The following is a 20,000-nucleotide window of genomic DNA, read 5'->3' on the forward strand; positions in this document are numbered from 1 at the left end:
CTAAATAATAAGAACGTAAGTTTTGGGAAGCGCGTGTGTGTGCGTGTGTGTGTGCGCCGCCTTCTCATTCTTGCATTCACCACCATCACCACAAAACGATCTAATATTCACACTAATACGTATTATCAAAGAAAACGCAAAACTTTCTCCTTCTTTGGCGTAACTTGGGATGATATTGTTAATCTCTCTCTCTCTCTCTCTCTCTCTCTCTCTCTCTCTCTCTCTCTCTCTTAGTCTCGATTCTTTACCTTATAATTATTACGTATTGGTAAATTTATAACATCATTGTATTGTTGTGGTGTGTGTGTGTGTGTGTGTGTGTGTGTGTGTGTCAGGGTGTGCCAGCAGGGCGTGGGCTGGCCAGGTGGGTGTGGAGTAGGCGTGGGGTGCAGCTGTAGGCTCTGGTTGACGCCTCTCTCTCTCTCTCTCTCTCTCTCTCTCTCTCTCTCTCTCTCTCTCTCTCTCTCTCTCTCTCTCTGTGTGTGTGTGTGTGTGTGTGTATTTATCTATCTATGTCCTTCATCCCCTCTTTTCTCTTTCCTTGCCTCCTTCCTTCTTTCCTTATCTCCTTCACTTCCTCCTTTCCTTTCTTCATCCTTCTTTCGTTTTATTTCTTTTTTTTTATTCCCTCCATCTTCCTCCTCCTCCACCCTCTTCCCTTCCTTCAGTCCCTTCCCTTTTCTTATTGCTCTCTCTCTCTCTCTCTCTCTCTCTCTCTCTCTCTCTCTCTCTCTCTCTCTCTCTCTCTCAAGGCCAGTGGCTCGTGGGCGGCGCCAACGGTGACCTACCCCTTCTCCCCCCTTCCCCTCCCTTCCCTCATCCCCTCCCCCACGCCCACGCCCACAGCGGTTATTTACCCCTGGTTGAGACTCCCCCCTTATAAAGTTAACCTAACCTAAAATATACGCTGTCTTGTTTCGTTGCACTTGGTATACGCTTTTACTAAGGTTTATTTATTTATTTATTACTTTTTCTTTTTTCTTTTCTTTGTGTGCGAAAATTTTGAAAACATTTGGGTTACAGTTTTCGCGGATGGATGGCTGGATGAGTGGGTGTATGGATGAGCGGTTAGATGGATGGATGATTAGATAGATGGATGCATGAATAGATGGATGAATGAGTAGATAGATGGATGAGTGGGTGGGTAGATGGTTAAGTGGATGGATAGATGAATGGGTGAGTGGATAGGTGGAGTGAAAAAAAAAAAAAAACATTATCGATACCTTTTTTTTTTTCTTCCAACTGCTCCTCCACAAATGTTTCCAAAATGTTTGCCAAATGTTTACAAATTGTGTGCCAACATTGGCCTCAGTATTTGCTGGCGTGGGCGTGGCATCAAAAACAAGACTTAAAACAAGAACGTTAAACCAAGGACTCCCTATATACAGGCCTTGACCAAGCACACAAAAAGTATACAAAAAATCGAGATACGAAACACTTACAAGAAAAGACATATATATTAAAAAAAAAACTAACAAGAAAATGATCTGAAAAAAAACTGCATATACACTAAAACAATCTTATATCATACACATACAGTATAAAATAAATTATAAAACAAAGGCCCCGCTGCAAAGAGAGACTTCCACAAGTAAGCATTATTCCCTCGTCCACTCGTCCACTTGTTCTTTGCCTAACTGTGCTGCTACTGTTAAGTGTTAGAGAGTGGCAGTGCGTGTGGGGAGTGTTACTGGGGTGGTAGTTAAGTTATAGGTAGGTGGTGTTGTTAGGAATAAAAGGGACACTAATTTATCGAGGTTAAATAGTACCGGCATTATTTTCACTGTTCTCAGCCTGTTTTTATTTATTTATTTTCTTCAATTTCTACGTGTGTGTGTGTGTGTGTGTGTGTGTGTGTTTGTGTGTGTGTGTGTGTGTGTGTGTGTGTGTGTGTGACCATTCCTGACCACAGACACAGCCTCCCTAACAATCACTTCACCACAGGGAGGAGGAATAGAGGGGAAGAGGGGACTTACCTGGAGGGGCGGAGGCATCACACCTGTCCTAGGATGTGGAGGAACCTTCAGGTGATGCTGGTACGACCTTCTGCTGTGTTGGGGTGGGAGGAGGCTGGGAGTGGCTGGTGAAGGGGGATGAGGTCAATTGGTGTGTGTGTGTGGTGGGGGGAGGCTGGTGTCTGTGAGAGGAGAGATGTGGGGAGTGGTATCTGTAGGAGGGGAAAGGGGAGAGGGGGGGGTTAGTAATGGAGATAAATACATGTAATATTTTTTTTTCTTTCTCTAATGTCTAAAAATATTTTCTTCATCCCCTTTCATATTTTTTTTTTCCCCTTTACTAACTTTTCCTCTTGCATTTGTTCATTTTCTTTACATTCTCTCATTTGTCATACATTTCATCACCCACCAAGCCTCTCGCATACCCAAAGCCTTATAAACATCAATACTTCTCGCCTTACTAACCTAATCTTCCACTGCTTTCCTCACCTCCTGACCTTCCTGTACATTCAAATCCTCATGTATATAAAGATTCCTTGCTTTACTACCTTGTTTTCCCTTGCTTTACTTCATTTCCTTTGTTTTCCTCATTTTCATAAACATCAAGAATTCTGCCTTTACTAACTTGATTTTTTATTTACTTAATCCTTTGACTTTCTTCTAAACCCAAAACATCAATAATTGCCTTACAAGTTTGATCTTTCCTTGCATATCTTTATTTCTTCTATTTTCTTCATTTTTTAATCTTCTATACCCAAACTATCAAAATCCTCAATAATTCCGCCTTTACTAACCTTATCTTCCTTTGCATCCCTTCTTCAGTGCCTTCTTCACCTCCTCTGCCTCTCTCCTGCAGGTAGTGGGTGTGGTTGGGGTGTGCATGCCGCCTCTGCTTCTCAACACCTTCAGGAGAGTCGTCACCATGGCCGCCTCAGGAGCGTACGTCCCTGGCACTCACTCCATGGCCTTTGTCACCGCCCCATCGCAGGAGGTGGCCAAGAAGATTGCTGGGTGAGGAGTGATGGGGTGTCTGGGTAGGGTGATGGGATGATGGGGTGTCTGTTTTTGTCTCTGTAATGGGTGATGGGGGTGATGGAAAGGCTGGCGGTGTTTGTCTGTCTGTCTGTCTTTCTGTAAATGTTGTTCTGATGACTTTACATAAATAATAACCCAATTAATATTCTGTATGTTTTATTTATTTATTTATTTATCTATTTATTATTATTTTTTTTTTTTTTCTTTTTGTGGTCAGTAAATATCTACCTACCTATCTGTCTGTCGGTCTGTCTCTGTGTCTGCTTGTCTTTGTCTTTCTGTGTCTGTGCCTGCTTTCTCTCTCTCTCTCTCTCTCTCTCTCTCTCTCTCTCTCTCCTCTCTCTCTCTCTCTCTCTCTCTCTCTCTCTCTCTCTCTCTCTCTCTCTCTCTCTCTCTCTCTCTCTCTCTCTCTCTCTCTCTCTCTCCGTAGACAGTTCAATGATTTACTCTTTTCTCAGTCAGTTTCCCTTCACCACCACCACCACCACCACCATCATCCTACAAGTCACTATATCCAAGCACACCTCTTCCTTATCTCACTCTCTTTCTCTCCCCCACAGTGGCCTGGTGAAGAACAAATTAGCAGCGTGCGTCAACATCATTCCCAACGTGGTGTCTGTGTGAGTGTTGATGCATCAGTGCAGTGCTTATGTCACGAGTTTGTTATTTAGCTGTGACGGAAACTGGCTTGTGTTTGTTGTGATTTGTTGAGCTGTTGGTGGTTTTAATTATCGTCTTTTAACAGGTACGAGTGGAAGGAGGAGATTAACGAGGATCCTGAGGTGATTATGGTAAGTGTGTGTGTGTGTGTGTGTGTGTGTGTGTTATGTAATTCATCAACCTGTATGCAAAAAAAGGTTGTGTCTGTTTCTTCTATCGGCACTCAAGCCCTGGTCTGGTCCCCTTGGTCTAGTCTTACCACCACCACCACCACCACACCTTCACATCTACTACTACTACTTCTATATTACCACAAAACCAGTACACTTTTTTTCCCTTCCATATCCCACTACTACCACCACCACCTCTCACCACTCTCCCTCCACACACAGATGATCAAGACCCGCACGTCCCGCCTGGAGGAGCTGACCAAGTATGTGCGGGAGAACCACCCCTATGATGTGTGTGAAGTGATCTCGTCCAAGGTGAGCACCCTTTAAACTGTCACTACAATCATGTAAACACCCCTGAAAACCTCCAGTAACTTCCACTAGAGTCTGTCAAATTATCACTGGCTCCTTGAAAACCCCAATAACTACCACTACAGCCCATCATATTACAACTGCCCACAAAAACACCCCTGAAAACTCCAATAACTTTCACTAGAGTTTGTCAGACTATCAGTGGACCTTTGAAAACCCCAATAACTTCCACTAGAGCCTGTCAAACTATCACTGGACCTTTGAAAACCCCAACGACTTCACTAGACCCTATTAAGCCATCACTAGAGTCACAAAAGCCCTCTTGAAAACCCCAGTAATTTCCACTATACTCTGTTAAAAAGTCAAGGGAGGACAGCAAAACAACCTTCCACTTTCCTCCTCCAGATTGACCAGGGCAACCCTCCTTACTTGGACTGGATTAGTGAGATCGTCCCGGAGAAGTGAAGGGCAGACTAGGGTGTGCAGGTCCTCCTCTTCTCCACTCCAGGACTCCCTAATGCCAGCTGCTGTGAGGATGGGATGAGGGTGAAGGAGTGTGTATGTGTGTAGAAGTACTGGGGATGGTGATAAAAGGTGAGGATGTGATGGAAGGAAGAGGAAGAAAAGGAGATGGAAGAGGAGAGAGGATGGAGGGGATAAAGTTGTGATAATACTAATGCTGTTTTTATTATTTGTGAAGGTAAAGAATTTATTTGCTCAGTTCACTAATGTAATGTTTCTGCAGTTTTTCCCATTATTGTCAGCACTGTTGTTACTGTTATTATTTCCCCATTTTGTAAAGAAGGTGTGACCCGAGTTTGGTGTTTGTTCCTGCCTTGCCAGTGTGTTCAGGAGAGGCAGTAAAGTTAAAATGAATAAAATGAAGCTTTCTTGATTATTTCTCCACTTGATAATGAAGGTTTAGCACAATTTGGTGTTTGTCCCTGCTTTGCCAAGGTGTTCCGGGAGACAGTCAAGTTAATGCATGTGAGTGAAGCGTTCTTGTGTCTGACAGCTGAGTGTGGCATGTAAACACACCTTGTGAAAATGTGAATTTGTAATAAATCATAAAACAAATGTGCGTGTTGGGATTTTAATTTTAACCTCTTCACTGTGGCATGCAACACCTCACAGCACCAGAAGCAACGGAATCTTGGTAAACATCAACGAGAGAAAAGGAGGAAATTAAATTAGATTTAGCAATTCTTCAGTGATATGCAAAACCTCAGCACTAGAAGCAACGAAATCTTGATAAACTCAGACAAGAAAGAAAAAAAAGTGAGTTAGAAGAATAGATTTAGCTTTTTCTAACCAGTATAATGCTTGGAGATGACTGTGGAGCAACATGAAAGACTCAATACAGTTAATGATTAGGGAAGACCTTACCAAATTGCTGGGAAAAAGTGAACCATTATAATGACACTCAAATGAAACTGAAATGAGGCCAAGAAGCATCAGAATAAATGTAGATAAATAGAAACACGTACATAGCTGACTGAGTGACTATGTATGTGTGTTTTTGGGGATTGTAACATTAAACTAATGAAACTTGCACTGATATGAAACTAGAACCATCAGAATAAACTATATAGACAGATAAACACATAGGTAACTGATTAATTGCGTGTGTTGGTGTGATCTGAGATTATAACTTTAAATCATCGCAACTTACACTTATATTAAACTAGAAACGTCGGGATAAATAGTGATATATAAATAAATAGAAGGCTGATTGAGTGACTGTGTGTATGTATGTACCAGAGACCACCACAGATCCATGCACATAAAACAAGAGCTTCCATCAGTTGCTTTATTCACTGTAACAGGTTATATGGTACAGCACCCTTCCTATATGATATAAAATACACTTCGGGAACCCTCGGGAGAGACGGCGTGACAGAAAACGAGATGACGGGGGTAGCTGACACAAGAGTGAATGGGTCTGGAGTAATTGATGTTAAAGATATAAATAGAGAAGATAAATGGATAAATAAGGAAAATGCGAGGCAGTTAATGTTTAGTTAATAAATAAGCAGATAAGGAGATAATGTTGGAAATAAGAATGGAGGGTATAAAAAGTAGGTAGATGATGATAACTCAAAGAAGTCCAGTAATGTAAGAAAAGATAAAGAATATGGAAAAAAATAAAATGTAGTTAGTGTTGAAAAATAAAAATTGATAAGAATATTGAAAAGTCAGTTAATGTATGAGTAAATAAAAAAATATAAAAGTCAATAAGTGAATGAATAAATGAATAAATAAAAGATGAAAAAGAAAGAAATATAATAAAAAAATAATAACAAATAAATAAAATAAAGGAGAATACACACTGATTTATAGACCAAGACAATTTCTAAGAAGAATAAAGAATAAATTAATCTAAAGATTAGAAAAATACTACAGATAAAAAATGGAAAAAAAAACTAAAATAGATAAATAAATGAAATACAGAGAATACATTGAAACACACACACACACACACACACACACACACACACACACACACACACACACACACAAAAGATTAATTTAGCAATGAAAAAACATAGACAAGATAAATTTGACAAAAAAATAAATAAAAAATAAAATAAAATCTACCACAATACAGAAAGAGAGAGAATACACTACATAATCTGAAGATGAAAAAAAATTACCTCTCTCCTAAAAAAAAAACGAGACAATAAGTTTAATTTATCTAACTACTCACTAACCAGTATTTGTCAAGGGTATTTTGGTGAGTTAGTCTGCCAAGGTGGTGTCTGGCTGTGTTCTTGTTCTCTCTCTGTTCTTCATCCTTATCTCTGTTCATTTGTCTTCTTTATTCTTGTCTTTGTTCATCTGTGTTCTTTATTCTTGTCCCTGTTCATTTGTGTACTCTTCATCCCTACCTCCGTTCTTTCTTCTTATATCTGTTCTTTTCTATGTTAAATTTTTTGTTCATTGTTGGATACAGCATCTAAATTTATCACCTTTTTCATTCCCTTGCCTTGATAATCTCCACATTACCTCTTTGCAGTCTTATCAACACTAAAGAAAAAAAAAGAAAAAGTATCATTATATACAATTCTTAAGCTTAACAAGTCATCAACAAGGCTACAACACAAAAGTTTCTGGGTCACTCCTGTACATCTCTTCAGCTTAGCAAGTCTTTGGTATCACTCCAGCAAATACAAATCACAGTGCACACATCCATCTATCTATACACAGTCGGGCATCCCTTATAAAACCAGGGAGGCCGAGACAAGACCTTGTGCTTCGTTTTGTATGTACAGAGGTAAAATTCTTATCTTATTGTGTAACTGCTTATGGATAAACTTTCACCCCTGCAGTATATATGGCCCTGAGTCTTGTGTCTTCCTGGTGGCTAGGTTCCCTGTGCTGCCCTGTACTGCTGCTCCAGGGTTATTGAGGCTAAGAGGTCCTGCTGGCAAAGGGTCTTCGGAGTTGATAAGTGGAGAGAGAGTATCACGTGTAGACGATGAGGCTAAGGGTCCTGGTGGCTAAGAGCTTTCAGTGGAGGGAGAGAATCATATAGAATTACGGCTAATCTCACTTCACACTTCATGGTCAGGCTAGGAGGTCCTGCTGGCATAATGTTTGAGTCGACATGTCTGGAATCTGGTCTAATCTTCTCACATGTCAAGCTTCTTCACCTGTGGTCTTGATGCTGTGAGGTACCTGGGCCATCTAGAAACACAGGTGCACATTTTACTGGTGATTCCTGACACATGAAAGGGAATCAGGTCTAATTCTTTTCTCACACCTGTGGTCTTGAGGTTGGGGCACCTGGGGAACTGAATAACACATGGGTAGACTTTTCGCAGGTAAATTCTTGATATGTAAAATAAGAAAGGTTCGAAACTCACAAAACTTCTTCTCTTGGACATGGAGGGTGTGAGGCATTGGGGCATCTAACAACACAGGTTTTGCATTGTAGTGAGAATCAGGTTTAATTGTCTCACATCTCAAGCTTCTGGTACACAGAGGCAGCGACACACCCGACACACACCTGGTGATATAGACAGGTGCTCCTCGGGTAAATCTTGACATGTGCAGGAAGAATTACATCTAATCATACATAGGAACTTTCCCGTTTGCCTCATGCACACCACACACACTTGAGGGCAATCCAGCACCTTGGGACTTAGTGACAGACATCAGAGTGCCTTACACTTCAGTACCTCAACACCCGTTTACTGGTAGACTCTGGAACTTTTTACCTGCTGCTGTATCTCCTCCTGCCTATGACTCAAATTCAAGAGGGAGGCTTCGAGACACTTCTCTATGTAGGTTTGGGTTTGTTCCAGGGCTGTGTGTGTGTGTGTGTGTGTGTTGTCCTTTCTTGTCTCCTGTTTCTGTGTGTTGTGCATCTCTACTTGCCTATCCTTTGTGTTCTCTGAGTGGGTGGTATCCCTCCCTGCCCTGGACACACTCTCTAAGGGCACCTCCTCTTCCTATATCTTGTGCAGCTACACTTCCTTATCCTGCGGGTCCTTGGATTGAGCAATGTCCTTCTCTGCCCTGGACACATTCACCAGGGGCACCTCCTCCTCACCCTGGCCTGCCTCTGTTTCCTTGGAGCGTGGTGCCCCTTCAGTCCACTTCCAGGGTGAGGTGGGGCGGTCATCGGCACTGGAGGGGGACGTGGGTGGTGTGCTGGCCGTGTCCTTTGGGGGGGAGGTGCAAGAGGGATCTGGCTCGGTGGTCTCCTGCAGGGCGCGCAAGATGCTGGGGGATGCGGGGGACCAGCTGCCGGGCTCTGGGGAGGAGAAGCAGCCGTGGAGCGGCCGCCGTGCCCCCTGGGAGTGCATGTGCATCATGGACTGTCGCCGCAGGTTGTGTCGCTCCACCAGTTCTGCCACACCATCAGGCAGGAAGGCACCACCCTCCGAGGCTGTGGGAGGAACATGTGGGGATGAGATACATGTGTGCTGTGTCTGCAGTGGTGACTATGTAATGGAATGAGGGCTGAATCACTGTACTCAGCCTGCCTGTCTGCTCACCTGAACCTGTGCATGTGGGGACACTTCAGGAACACTTAGCTTCTCTATAGTGTGCAGGGAATGAAGGCTGAATCAATGTACTCTGTCTGCCTGCCTGCCTGCCTGCCTGCCTGCCTGCCTGCCCATTCCCACACAAGACCAAGACTGCACCATTTATCATTAGTCTTTCCTTCACCCTAGACAACACTGTCCTGTCCCTTTGCAGCATCATGATCACTCTGGAAAGCTGGCATGGTTATCTTGGCTCTAAAATCCTCATGGTGAACACTGACCTATGTACCAAATGTGAGGTAATATGGGTAATCTTGATCCTTATCTTTAATACTAATACCCTGACAATACCTGAATCTGTACCAGTGAATATAGCTAATAGTGACTCACAGCACACACAGGTGAATCATGAATGTCTTATTTGATTTCTACCTCTGCAAGTGATTAAGGACATTCTAATTTCTACGGGTGATGCACTAACACCATCTCAATTTCTACAGGTGAATATTTAATTACATATATCTCTATAAGTGATTAAAAACATCCTAATAATTTCTACAAGTGACAAACTAACAAGACTTCAAGTGTTTCTACGGGTGACCCACTAACAACACCCTAATTTCTACAGGTGAGAATCTAACATCCTAGTTTCTACAGGTGACCCACTAACAGCACCCTAATTTCTACAGGTGACTCACTAGCAACACCCTAATTTCTACAGGTGACCCACTAACAACACCCTAATTTCTACAGGTGACCCACTAACAACACCCTAATTTCTACAGGTGACTCACTAGCAACACCCTAATTTCTACAGGTGAGAATCTAACCCCACCACTTTATACATATTTAACCATCTGCATCTACTTACCTCTTGAAGTAACAGCACCTCAGTTTCTAAAGACAAAGCTCTAAACACACCACTTCTACAGGTGATAAACTAACAGCACCTTAGCCTCTACAGGTGTTCATCTACCACACTATTATATCTACAGGTGATTAGCTACCCACACCTGTTTACCTCTACCTCTAACACTACCACCACCTCACCATCTTGCGTTCTAAGAGTGCATATCTAACTACACAATACCGGTGAAGATGTTGCTATGTCCTGAGGGTGCTCGCCACACACCATGACACACCACACACCACCACTGACCTTCATGATCCTGGGCAGAAGGTGGTGAAGTCATGCATTACAATTGGTGAAGTCTCTACTGATAACTGAGTGTGTTTTCTTGTTTATTTATAGATTAATTTATTTTTTTCTTTTTAAGGGTAAGGTACTCATTTATATATATTCATGGTGTGTGTGTGTGTGTGTGTGTGTGTGTGTGTGTGTGTGTGTGTGTGTGTGTGTGTGTGTGTGTGTGTGTGTGTGTGTGTGTGTGTGTGTGTGTGTGTGTGTGTGTGTGTGTGTGTGTGTGTGTGTGTGTGTGTGTGTGTAAAACAATGAAACAGTGAATGAATGTAGCCAGTGACAATAGTATAAGCATGAGAGACTGAAAATTTGAAAAAATTTAGCAAGAATACATGAGAGAGAGAGAGAGAGAGAGAGAGAGAGAGAGAGAGAGAGAGAGAGAGAGAGGAGAGAGAGAGAGAGAGAGAGAGAGAGAGAGAGAGAGAGAGAGAGAGAGAGAGAATAATTGTAAGAGTTAGCAAGATAGTAAGAATAAACATAGCAATAAGGATAAACAAAAGTGAATAGATATGAGACAGTGAATTTTAGGATCAGCAAGAGTGTAAAGGAGAGAGAAACAGTAAATAATTGGGAGAGCAAGAGAATGAGAGTATCAGAAAGCACAAGATACAATACAGATAAGAAAGAGAGAAGTATGGAGAAGTATATAAACATAAAAATAACAAGAATGGAAACTAGAGATAATGCAAAACTGTACAGCCAACAAGAGTGAGAATTAACAAGAGTAAGAATGAGACCAAATGAACATTACAATAAAAAACAGCAAGACTACGAATTATCATAAGTGTATCAATATTAGCAAGAGTGTGCGTGTGTGTGAGTGAGAGAGGAGCGTGCAACAAGTCAAGACACGCCTGACTCACTGGTCCTAAGGCGCGAGGCAGGTGTGGGGCGGATGGACGAGCTGCGCCGGGTGGAGGAGGCGAGGTGGGTGAAGCGACGAGCATTTATGTGACGCCGGTTCAGGTGTTCCTCAAGCTCCTGGTCCTCCTCCCCCACCAGGTTGGGATTGTACTTGTAATGCAGCTGGGGAGAAAGGCAGGCAAGGATTATAACACATGAGAAAGGGATAAAAGGAAGGATAAGGATTATAAAACATGAGAAATGGAAAAAAAAGAAAAAAAGGCAAGGATTATAAATGACAAGAAAAGAAAGGATTATAAAACATGAAAAAGGAAAAATGGCAGAATAAAGATTAAAAAACATGAGAAAGGTAAAAAAAAAAAAAGTACAAGAATTATAAGACATAAAAGAAAAGGATTATAAGATATTAAAAAGAAAAAAATGGGAAAAGGATTAAAAACAAGAGAATATGAAAACAAAGTAGGACAAAAAAATATAAAATATGACAAAAGAAAGAAAAGACACAAAAAAAGGAAAAAATCAGGAAAAGGATTATAAAACACACACAAAAAAAAGGACAAGAGTTATAAAATACAAGGAAAAAAAAGGGCAGGAAAATGAATATACAAAACAAAAAGGATAAAAAAAATACAGCAAACATTATATAGACACAGCCAAGGAAACAAAAACAAAACAAAATAAGGATGCTTTAATGAGTGTCTGAGTGTTGTTGCCAGGTCTTGTTGTTGGTGGTGAGTGAGTGGTGAATTTTAATTCAGTGCATCACATGTCAGTTGAATGAGTGTCTTTTATTTAATGTGTCAGGGAATTCCGGCTAAGGGAAAATAACAAAGGAAAGTAAAGGAAAAGAGGGAAAACACTTTAGGACACCCTGGCTAAAGGAAAATAATGAAAAGTAAAGGAAAAGAGGAAGAAAAAATTTTGTAGACTTCTTCCTCCCCTTAAATTTTGAGATAGAGACAAAAAAATAATGGCCAATTAATAATCATTTCTTATTTTTTATTTACTTTTCTTGGGGAATATGAATGCGTACGAACACACTGCTCCAGCACACAATATCTGAATCTCCCACACTGCCACAGACTTAAGAAACTGTTAGGAAATATACTGTCAATCTTAAGCAGGCAAACACTGAGTACTGAGGCTGGAGTTGTCTGAATACGCTGCCCACATGCTGCCAGGCTCATTTCCAGGAGTCTGCCACACACCAGACTCATCAACCTCCTTAAATGCTGCCAATAAACGTTCTGGCAGTTATTTACAGGCAAGCATTTAGTACAGAGGCTTAAGGTGAATTAAAAAATGCATTTGTACAAGTGCTGCCTGCGCCTGTAAGCTTTGGCTAGACTATTGGCAATCCTTCAGTCACCTCTATAAGCAAGCATTTTAGGGACTTGAATTGCCTCGAGTTGCATCTCTACCCATGCTTCTTGCTTCTATTAGAATATAATAAAGTATAATCTTGTACAAAGCAGCATGATTTATAAAGTGGTTCAGCGCAATGAACAAACAGTGAAGTCGTTTTCCACGTCACTGGTCTGTGTCTTGTGTGACAGCACGAGTGAGGCACATAGCATGCCAGGCCGTGGTGCTCTGCTGCTGTGGGAGAGGCTGTCTGTGTAGCCCCTCACTGCCGTCTGTATTCTGAAACCCTTTGCTTTCTCATCACGACTGCTTTCAAAGGCCACAGAGATGATTAGTCAGTTCTCAAGAGTGTTTTTTGTGTTAGTAATGCAGAATTGTTGTTAATCTGTCACTGAAATCATAAAAAAGACTCATAAAAACCTGTGAACTTGAACTAGAGCCTATGAAAGTAGTCAGGGTGCAGTGCAGAAGTGTTTCAGAATGCAGTACAAACAAGACTATTTTGCTTTTGAGAAATAACAAAGTACTCATAATCACACATGTACAAACACAGATACAAACACACATAGCTGAAAGGGAAACAAGTTAACAGGCTCAATGTACAAGACAACACAGCAGGGTCTGGTTACACCCTGCCAACAGCCTCCTTCATCCTGGGCAGCAGCAGACAGCTAGGGTGTGGGTGCAAGGTGACAGTATTCACAGGTCCCCATGCTGCTCTCAACAGGAAAGGAATGATGTAGAAAATGCTGCAAATTTGCACATTTTTTAAAATACACTGCTAGTACTGTGTGTGTTTATATCTTGCTGTGGTGTGCTGTTTCTCGCTGCTTTCCCACTCACAGCAGGAGCTTCTGCAGCATTGCCACGACCCCATGCAGGCCTGAATGACTAGAGAAAGATATAGAAGATGCTGCAAATGCTTTCATCCTGCATCTAGTGGCCTGCTGTTCCTCACTGCCTCTGTGGGACGTGATGCAGCATTCCTGGCTCTGTGCTACACCAAGGTAACAGTGCTCATCAAACCTTGTATCTTGCATCTAGGAACTTACTGTTTCTTACAACTCAATTCACAGCAGGACTTTACACAGAATTCCTGATGCTTTGTGCTGTGGTAAAGTAACAGCAGATATATGAAACAGATGGTGTTCATAAAAAACCTTTTCTCCTTGTTGTTCCTTGGTACTTCTCCATTCACAGCAGGAGCTAACACGGCATTATAGCAGAACTTCACACAGCATTCCTCACTCTTCATGCTGCAGGAAAGCAAGACCAGATATGCAAAATAGATGCTGTGGCCATAAAATCTTCTATCCTGTCCGTGGTTTAATGTTTCTCTCCCTTCACAGCCTTACACAGCATTCATGTTTGTTCGTGCTACAGTGAGTCAACAACAGACATAAAATAGAAGAATAGTAGATGGTGTGTGTGCTTCCTATCTAGTGACTCACTGTTCCTCACTATTCCATTCACAGCATTCCTGAATCACCGTGCTGCACTATGACAAAGATGAAGAAATATATGTGAGAATACTGTGATGCTGTGGTGTTTGAGTGCACCATCCTCACTAGCAATCCAGCACCACACACCACACGTATATCATTGGCATGGGGTGTTGTGGTGTTGGTGCCGTCCCCACAGTGAGTCCCAAAGGTGTGGGTGGTGGTGTGGGTAGTGGTGTGGGCAGCTCATGCAGTGCCCAAGAGAGGAAGTAAAGAAGCTTGCCTTTGTTTACCCTCACGACAAGAGACAGCTTGCAATCAGTCCCTCCACCAGTCCCTCTTATTGATGCCACTGGTGCTGTGTGTGTGTGTGTGTGTGTGTGTGTGTGTGTGTGTGTGTGTGTGTGTGTGTGTGTGTGTGTGTGTGTGTGTGTGTGTGTGTGTGTGTGTGTTGTTTAGTATTATTACACTCCACAGTTTCCCTTTCTCCAGTGTGACCTGCTTGTTATTACAGGTCACACTGATAATTTACTTCTATTCTACTTTTATACAGGATTGAGTCTAGCTTGTAATGTCCTGTGTGTGTGTGTGTGTGTGTGTGTTACTCTAGACTAATAGCATGTATGTAGGTATTATGTGTACATGTATCACTGTGCACCTCATTGAAAACCTATACTTGTGTCTGTATTCTGCATGTATGCGTGTGAATGCATGTGTGTTTATTTTTATTACTATTCATCCCAGGCTGATAGAGTGTATGTATGTACTAGACACACATGTATCACTGCATCTGTGTCTGTCTGTGTAAGCGTGCATGTGTGTGTGTCTGTGCATGTGTCTGTGTTTATTTTCTGGACCGTTCACTCCATGCGGACTTCTTCCTCATCTCCTCCTTCAGATCAGCCCTGCAGGACTCAGAGGAGCGGTGAGGGGAATGCTCTAGGTCCCTGCGTCTGAGGTAGGGTGCAGACAGCCTCATGTTACTTCACGTCACCACCACACTGTCTCAACACATACTGACCTCATGTGAAATTTAAGCTTCAAAAATAATTCTAAGTGACATGGGGGTTAAAAACTTGACAAGGTGACTGAATACTTGTTTATCTGACCCCGTTCTTAGTTTGTGATTGAATAAGGTTATGTTAATTAGGTTTCTCTATACACTATCAAACTGCCTCAAAAATTAGTATACTGACTAAAGCTTTAGACACAGCTCTGAGAAGTGACAACAGGGATAAAAACTTGCATGAGGTGATGGAATACTTGTTTACCTGACCAACATTCCTAGTTTGTGATAAAGGAAGCATTAATTAAGTTTTTTTTTTTTGAGAGTAAGTCAACAAAATTTAAACTTCAGACTTGAATGCTCTGAAAAGTGACAGAGGGGCCAAAAAACTGCATGAGGTAAGAGAATACTTATTTTTCTGACCACAATTCATAGTTTTTGATAGATGAAGATTACAGTGATTAGGGTTTTCTACTTGTTATTTGATAGTAAAAGTTAATATTGCTTCCTGTTCACTCTCATTGGATAGTTAAAAGTAATGATTGAATATTTTGTTGATCTACATGATTTTCTACACAAGGTGAGGTGATCCCTTCTGAACCATCTGACTTAATCTGTTACTCAGTGATCTTACTTCCTATGTAGTTTGTGCTTGACTGGTGTGACACTGTGATGAACTACACCTCTCTTCATCTAACATCTTAAACATGACCTCCTTGATCTACCTCACTTCATCTCCTTCCCCTTTCTTTTCACACCCACAACCCACAGCCTAACCTAACCTAACCAAACATAACTAAACCAAACCTAACCTAACCCAACCTGACCTAACCTAATCTATTGTGACCCAAGCAGTACCTTTTCAGTTTGGCACTGCTGGTGGACTGCTTGAGGGCGGCACGGAAGGCTTGTCTGTCCTTAGTTTCTTGGTCCACCTTCTTCCCCCACTGTGGCGACGCAAGTTTGGATGAATAGGGTGGTGGTGACGGTGGTGGTGACGGTGGCGGTGGCGGTGGTGATGGGAGTAGTAGTAGTGGTAATGGTAGTGTTGGTGATGCTGGTAATGGTAGTAGTAGTTGTAGTAGTAGTAGTAGTGGTGTGAAATGAGAATGGTGTTGGTGTTGGTGGTGGTGGTGGTGGTGATAGTGATGTTGGCAGTGGTGATGGTAGTGATAGTGACAAAAGTGAATCTTCTCCCATTTTCTTTGTACAGAAGACTTGTTTCCTGTGTAAGGGTGGCTAACAATTCTATTTGGAAAGACTACTGATTTTATTGTGCAAGAAGAGAGACCGTTTGTAATTCATCCCTGTCCTTAACTACTGAATGGCTGGTTAGGAAGGTGAGGTAGTATCAGCTGTAGTGACAGAGTGAGGGACTACTTGGGGATGTGCTGATGGTGATGACTGTATACCCTCAACACCCTTTAGGAGGAACAGAGAAAGGAAGAATTAGTTGGGAAGGAAAGGAGATACCTGTAGTAGTAGTAGTAGAAGTAGTAGTGGTAGTAGTAGTAGTAGTGGTAGTAGTAGTAATGGTGGATGTTTAAGCTTGTGCTAAAATGTGCTAAAACACAAGGTGGAGAAGAATGAGGTGTACAGAAGTGTGTATGGAATCAGAGGGAAAGATACCAAGAAATACACAAATGACAGCTTGGGAGGGGAATATGAGTAATTTGTACCTCTGGGAAGTTGAGAGGAAGTACGAGACGAATTCTTAAATACTTTGTTCTCTCACTAAGACTGTTTTAAGAAGCCACAGAGATAAGCAGGCAGGTTCCCATGGGCATTTTTCTTACTGGTGATGCATGATTCTTGTTAAACTACCACTACTCACAAAAAAACACCCTTGAAAACTCCAGTATCTTCCACTTGACCCTTTAAAACTCTCCCATTACTCATAAAAACACCCTTGAAACCCACAATGACGTCCACTCAATTACATATCACTAGAATCATGAAAACACTCTCAAAAGCCACAACAGTCTCCACTTGAGCCTGGAAACTCATCACTCGAATCACAAAAACACCCTTGAAAACCAAAACAACATCCATTAGACCATTAAACTACCATTAAAATCATAAAAAGACCCTTGAGAACCCCATTAACACCCACGTAATTACTGCGAATACAACACTGAGACATTACGAGGACACAGCGGGAGGTGCAGTAAGGGGACGAGGGAGAGAATACAAAGGTGAGTGTCCAGAAGAGGCTAGTGTATTTTCTGAAGGATGAGAGGAGAGAGGAATGCAGAAAACACATGCTGGGTGACTTAAATGTGTGTCTGAGTATATGTATGCATGTGTGTGTGTTATTGTAGCTTATGAAGGATGCTTGAGTGGTCAGTAAGCAGGTGGTAAATGGAGAGATCAGAAATATTTAGCACACCAATTGACACACAGGCCCGTATTCTGTAACACTTCGCTGCCTCACCACGACTATTTTCAAAGACCACAGAGATGACAAGCCGGGTTCTCAAGAGTGTTTCTCCTGTCGGTAATATAGAAGTCTTATTAATCTGCCACTAGAACCATGAAAATACCCTAGAAAACTCGTATAATGTCAACTAGAGCCTTTTGAAAGTAGTGGAGGTGCAGCGCAGAAGTGTTCCAGAATACGGACCATGATACCAAAGAGATGTTGAAAAGAATTAGTAACATGGAGATTTTACCTGCAGAAGCCAGTACCTATTGTGAAGGAGCACTCTCTTAGCACAGTAATGATGATGAGAAACACTTAAACCCTGGATGCTGTAAAATCTGGGTTTAATACTGATGCTGAGAGAGAGAGAGAGAGAGAGAGAGAGAGAGAGAGAGAGAGAGAGAGAGAGAGAGAGAGAGAGAGAGAGAGAGAGAGAGAGAGAGAGAGAGAGAGAGAGAGAGAGAGAATGAGCCTAGGAAAAAGAAAATGAGGCAGAGAAAAAGATAAATGAGACAAAAAAAAATGAGACCGAGAAAAGAAAATTGAGATAGAGGAAAAGAAAATGAGGCAGAAAAAGAAAAAGGAGACAATGAGGCAGAGAAAAAGATGAAAGAAAAAGGAAATAAGACAGAGAGAAAACTGAGATAGAGAAAAAGGAAATGAAACAAAAACTAAAGAGAAAAACACAAATAAAGATGAAGAGAGAGAGAGAGAGAGAGAGAGAGAGAGAGAGAGAGAGAGAGAGAGAGAGAGAGAGAGAGAGAGAGAGAGAGAGAGAGAGAGAGAGAGAGAGAGAGAGAGAGAGAGAGAGAGAACATATACACAGATAGCTTTCATCTTCTCAGCATTAAGTTCATACATTAATTCCTCATAAAATACAGAAATATGTATAATTTTTTTCATCATTAAACTCATACACTTAACAATTCCCGGCAAAATAGAGAAATACGATGCTGAAAATACACTGAAGAAAAAGGGGAATTAGATGCACAAATATGAGAGTAAATAAATAAATAAATAAATAAATAGATAAATAAATAAAAACGTCATACATTTTGATACAGTCACCACCTGCACAGTACAAAAAAAATGAACTTACTTATGCTGAAATGGAAATAATTAAGGTGATTTTTCTTTTTATATATAGAAACACTAGGGGAGATACAGACACTCAGAAATATATTAATTGCTGAAATGAGGCATATTTACAGGAATAATAATAATAATAATAATGATGATGATAATAATGAATAAAAAATAAATTAAGACCTTTTTCCTTTCTCTCTTCTTCACCCTTCTTTCTGCAGATTTCCTTTTTCTTTCTTTCTATCTCTTTCCTTTCTTTTCCTCAGTCTTCTTCCTCCAGATTTCCTCTTTTCTCTCTTTCCCATCTTTTCCTCCTTTTCTTTACCCTTCTTTCTCCAAATTTCCTTTCTTTCATCTCTTTTCCTTCATCCCCTCCATTTCTTGCATCCATTTCCCCAATATTCCTCTCTTTCCTTCCCTGTTCTTCCTTATATTCATTCCCTCCCTTTCCTCTGTGTCTCTTTCTCTCCTCCACTTTCCTATTCCTCCTTTCCTCCATTTCCTCATCCTTGTTGCCCTCCATTCCCCTTTCTTTGCCTCTTTTTTCCCTAGTTCCTCCCCATTCCTCTTTCCCTCTCCCTCCCTCCTCATTCCCCCTGTCCTCTGTCCCTTCGTCACCCCTCTCCTCAGCCTCCAGCAGTCCCCAGACATACCTTATTGTATGGGTTGCTTCTGAAAGCCTTGCGGAGGATGCTGGCGTCCTGGTGTGCTGTAGAGGGAGTCCTGGTCACTTCCGCAGACACCCTGCTCTGCCGTATTGGGATGATGGAGTACTTCTTTCTCATCTGTACCCTGTTAGTGGAGAGGTCAGGTTGTGAGGGTGGTGAATGTACTAATGGTGCTGTTACGTATGTAGAGTTGTACATGTTCACAGTCTCACATGTAGTCAAAATGGAGAATAACTCTCTCTCTCTCTCTCTCTCTCTCTCTCTCTCTCTCTCTCTCTCTCTCTCTCTCTCTCTCTCTCTCTCACACACAGTACTTCTTCAGCATCTGTATCCTGTTGATGGAGAGGTGGGGGTGTTTTCTGAGTGCATTTATGATGCTGGCACATGCATGGACTTGCACAGATTGACAGATAGATGTTTACTGGCCATCAAATAGTAATGCAGTAGATTTGTGGTCCATCAAAATTATGACAACAGTATCACACTAATGCCACCAAACGATACTGTGCTTGCAATGACCCAACAGACAAGGATGTGTGCATATCCAAAGATTAAAAATGATGCCAATTAACACAAATAGAGATATGTTTGTAGCATCAGAAACTAAACAAATCCACAGGCTCATATTCAAGTGCAGAAATTCTCTCTCTCTCTCTCTCTCTCTCTCTCTCTCTCTCTCTCTCTCTCTCTCTCTCTCTCTCTCTCACTACTTCCTGTAAATCTGTATTCTATGAGGAGGCGAGAATGCGAGATGTTACAATTGTACTAACAACACTGAGACACACACACACACACACACACAAACACACACACATGCATA

At 41.5% G+C, this 20,000-nt stretch overlaps 3 protein-coding genes across 7 annotated transcripts in view; 1 reads left to right on the forward strand and 2 right to left on the reverse strand.

Moving 5' to 3' along the window:
* Positions 1-1,994, reverse strand: part of LOC135094923 (nascent polypeptide-associated complex subunit alpha, muscle-specific form-like) — a 30,205-nt gene extending 28,211 nt beyond the window's left edge. Inside the window, exon 1 of the mRNA XM_063995435.1 lies at positions 1,977-1,994. Within this exon, the coding sequence (XP_063851505.1) occupies positions 1,977-1,994 (18 nt within the window). The remainder of the gene's footprint in view (positions 1-1,976) is intronic.
* Positions 1,520-5,213, forward strand: LOC135095042 (protein CutA homolog). Of its 4 annotated transcripts, none has more exons than XM_063995677.1 (7): positions 1,590-1,657; positions 1,945-2,036; positions 2,812-2,966; positions 3,551-3,610; positions 3,736-3,781; positions 4,043-4,135; positions 4,538-5,213. In XM_063995677.1, the coding sequence occupies exons 2-7, from the start codon at positions 2,010-2,012 to the stop codon at positions 4,595-4,597; spliced, it is 441 nt and encodes a 146-aa protein (XP_063851747.1). In that variant the 5' UTR covers positions 1,590-1,657; positions 1,945-2,009; the 3' UTR covers positions 4,598-5,213. The 4 variants fall into 4 exon arrangements, with proteins under 4 accessions (XP_063851749.1, XP_063851748.1, XP_063851747.1 ...); XM_063995676.1 differs by lacking the exon at positions 1,590-1,657 and adding an exon at positions 1,676-1,713; XM_063995679.1 differs by lacking the exon at positions 1,945-2,036 and having other exon boundaries at positions 1,520-1,591.
* A 1,848-nt stretch (positions 5,214-7,061) lies between these two features.
* LOC135095039 (probable Na(+)/H(+) antiporter nhx-9) overlaps positions 7,062-20,000 on the reverse strand; it is a 50,583-nt gene continuing 37,644 nt past the window's right edge. The window contains exons 21-23 of one of the 2 annotated variants that reach the window (XM_063995674.1): positions 19,166-19,304; positions 11,191-11,353; positions 7,062-9,026 (exon numbers count right to left, since the gene is read on the reverse strand). In XM_063995674.1, the coding sequence (XP_063851744.1) occupies positions 8,602-9,026; positions 11,191-11,353; positions 19,166-19,304 (727 nt within the window). In that variant the 3' untranslated portion in view covers positions 7,062-8,601. The remainder of the gene's footprint in view (positions 9,027-11,190; positions 11,354-19,165; positions 19,305-20,000) is intronic. The other variant, XM_063995675.1, reaches the window with a different exon arrangement.

Source organism: Scylla paramamosain, chromosome 47 (genome assembly GCF_035594125.1).
Source record: "Scylla paramamosain isolate STU-SP2022 chromosome 47, ASM3559412v1, whole genome shotgun sequence".
NCBI lineage: Eukaryota > Metazoa > Arthropoda > Malacostraca > Decapoda > Portunidae > Scylla > Scylla paramamosain.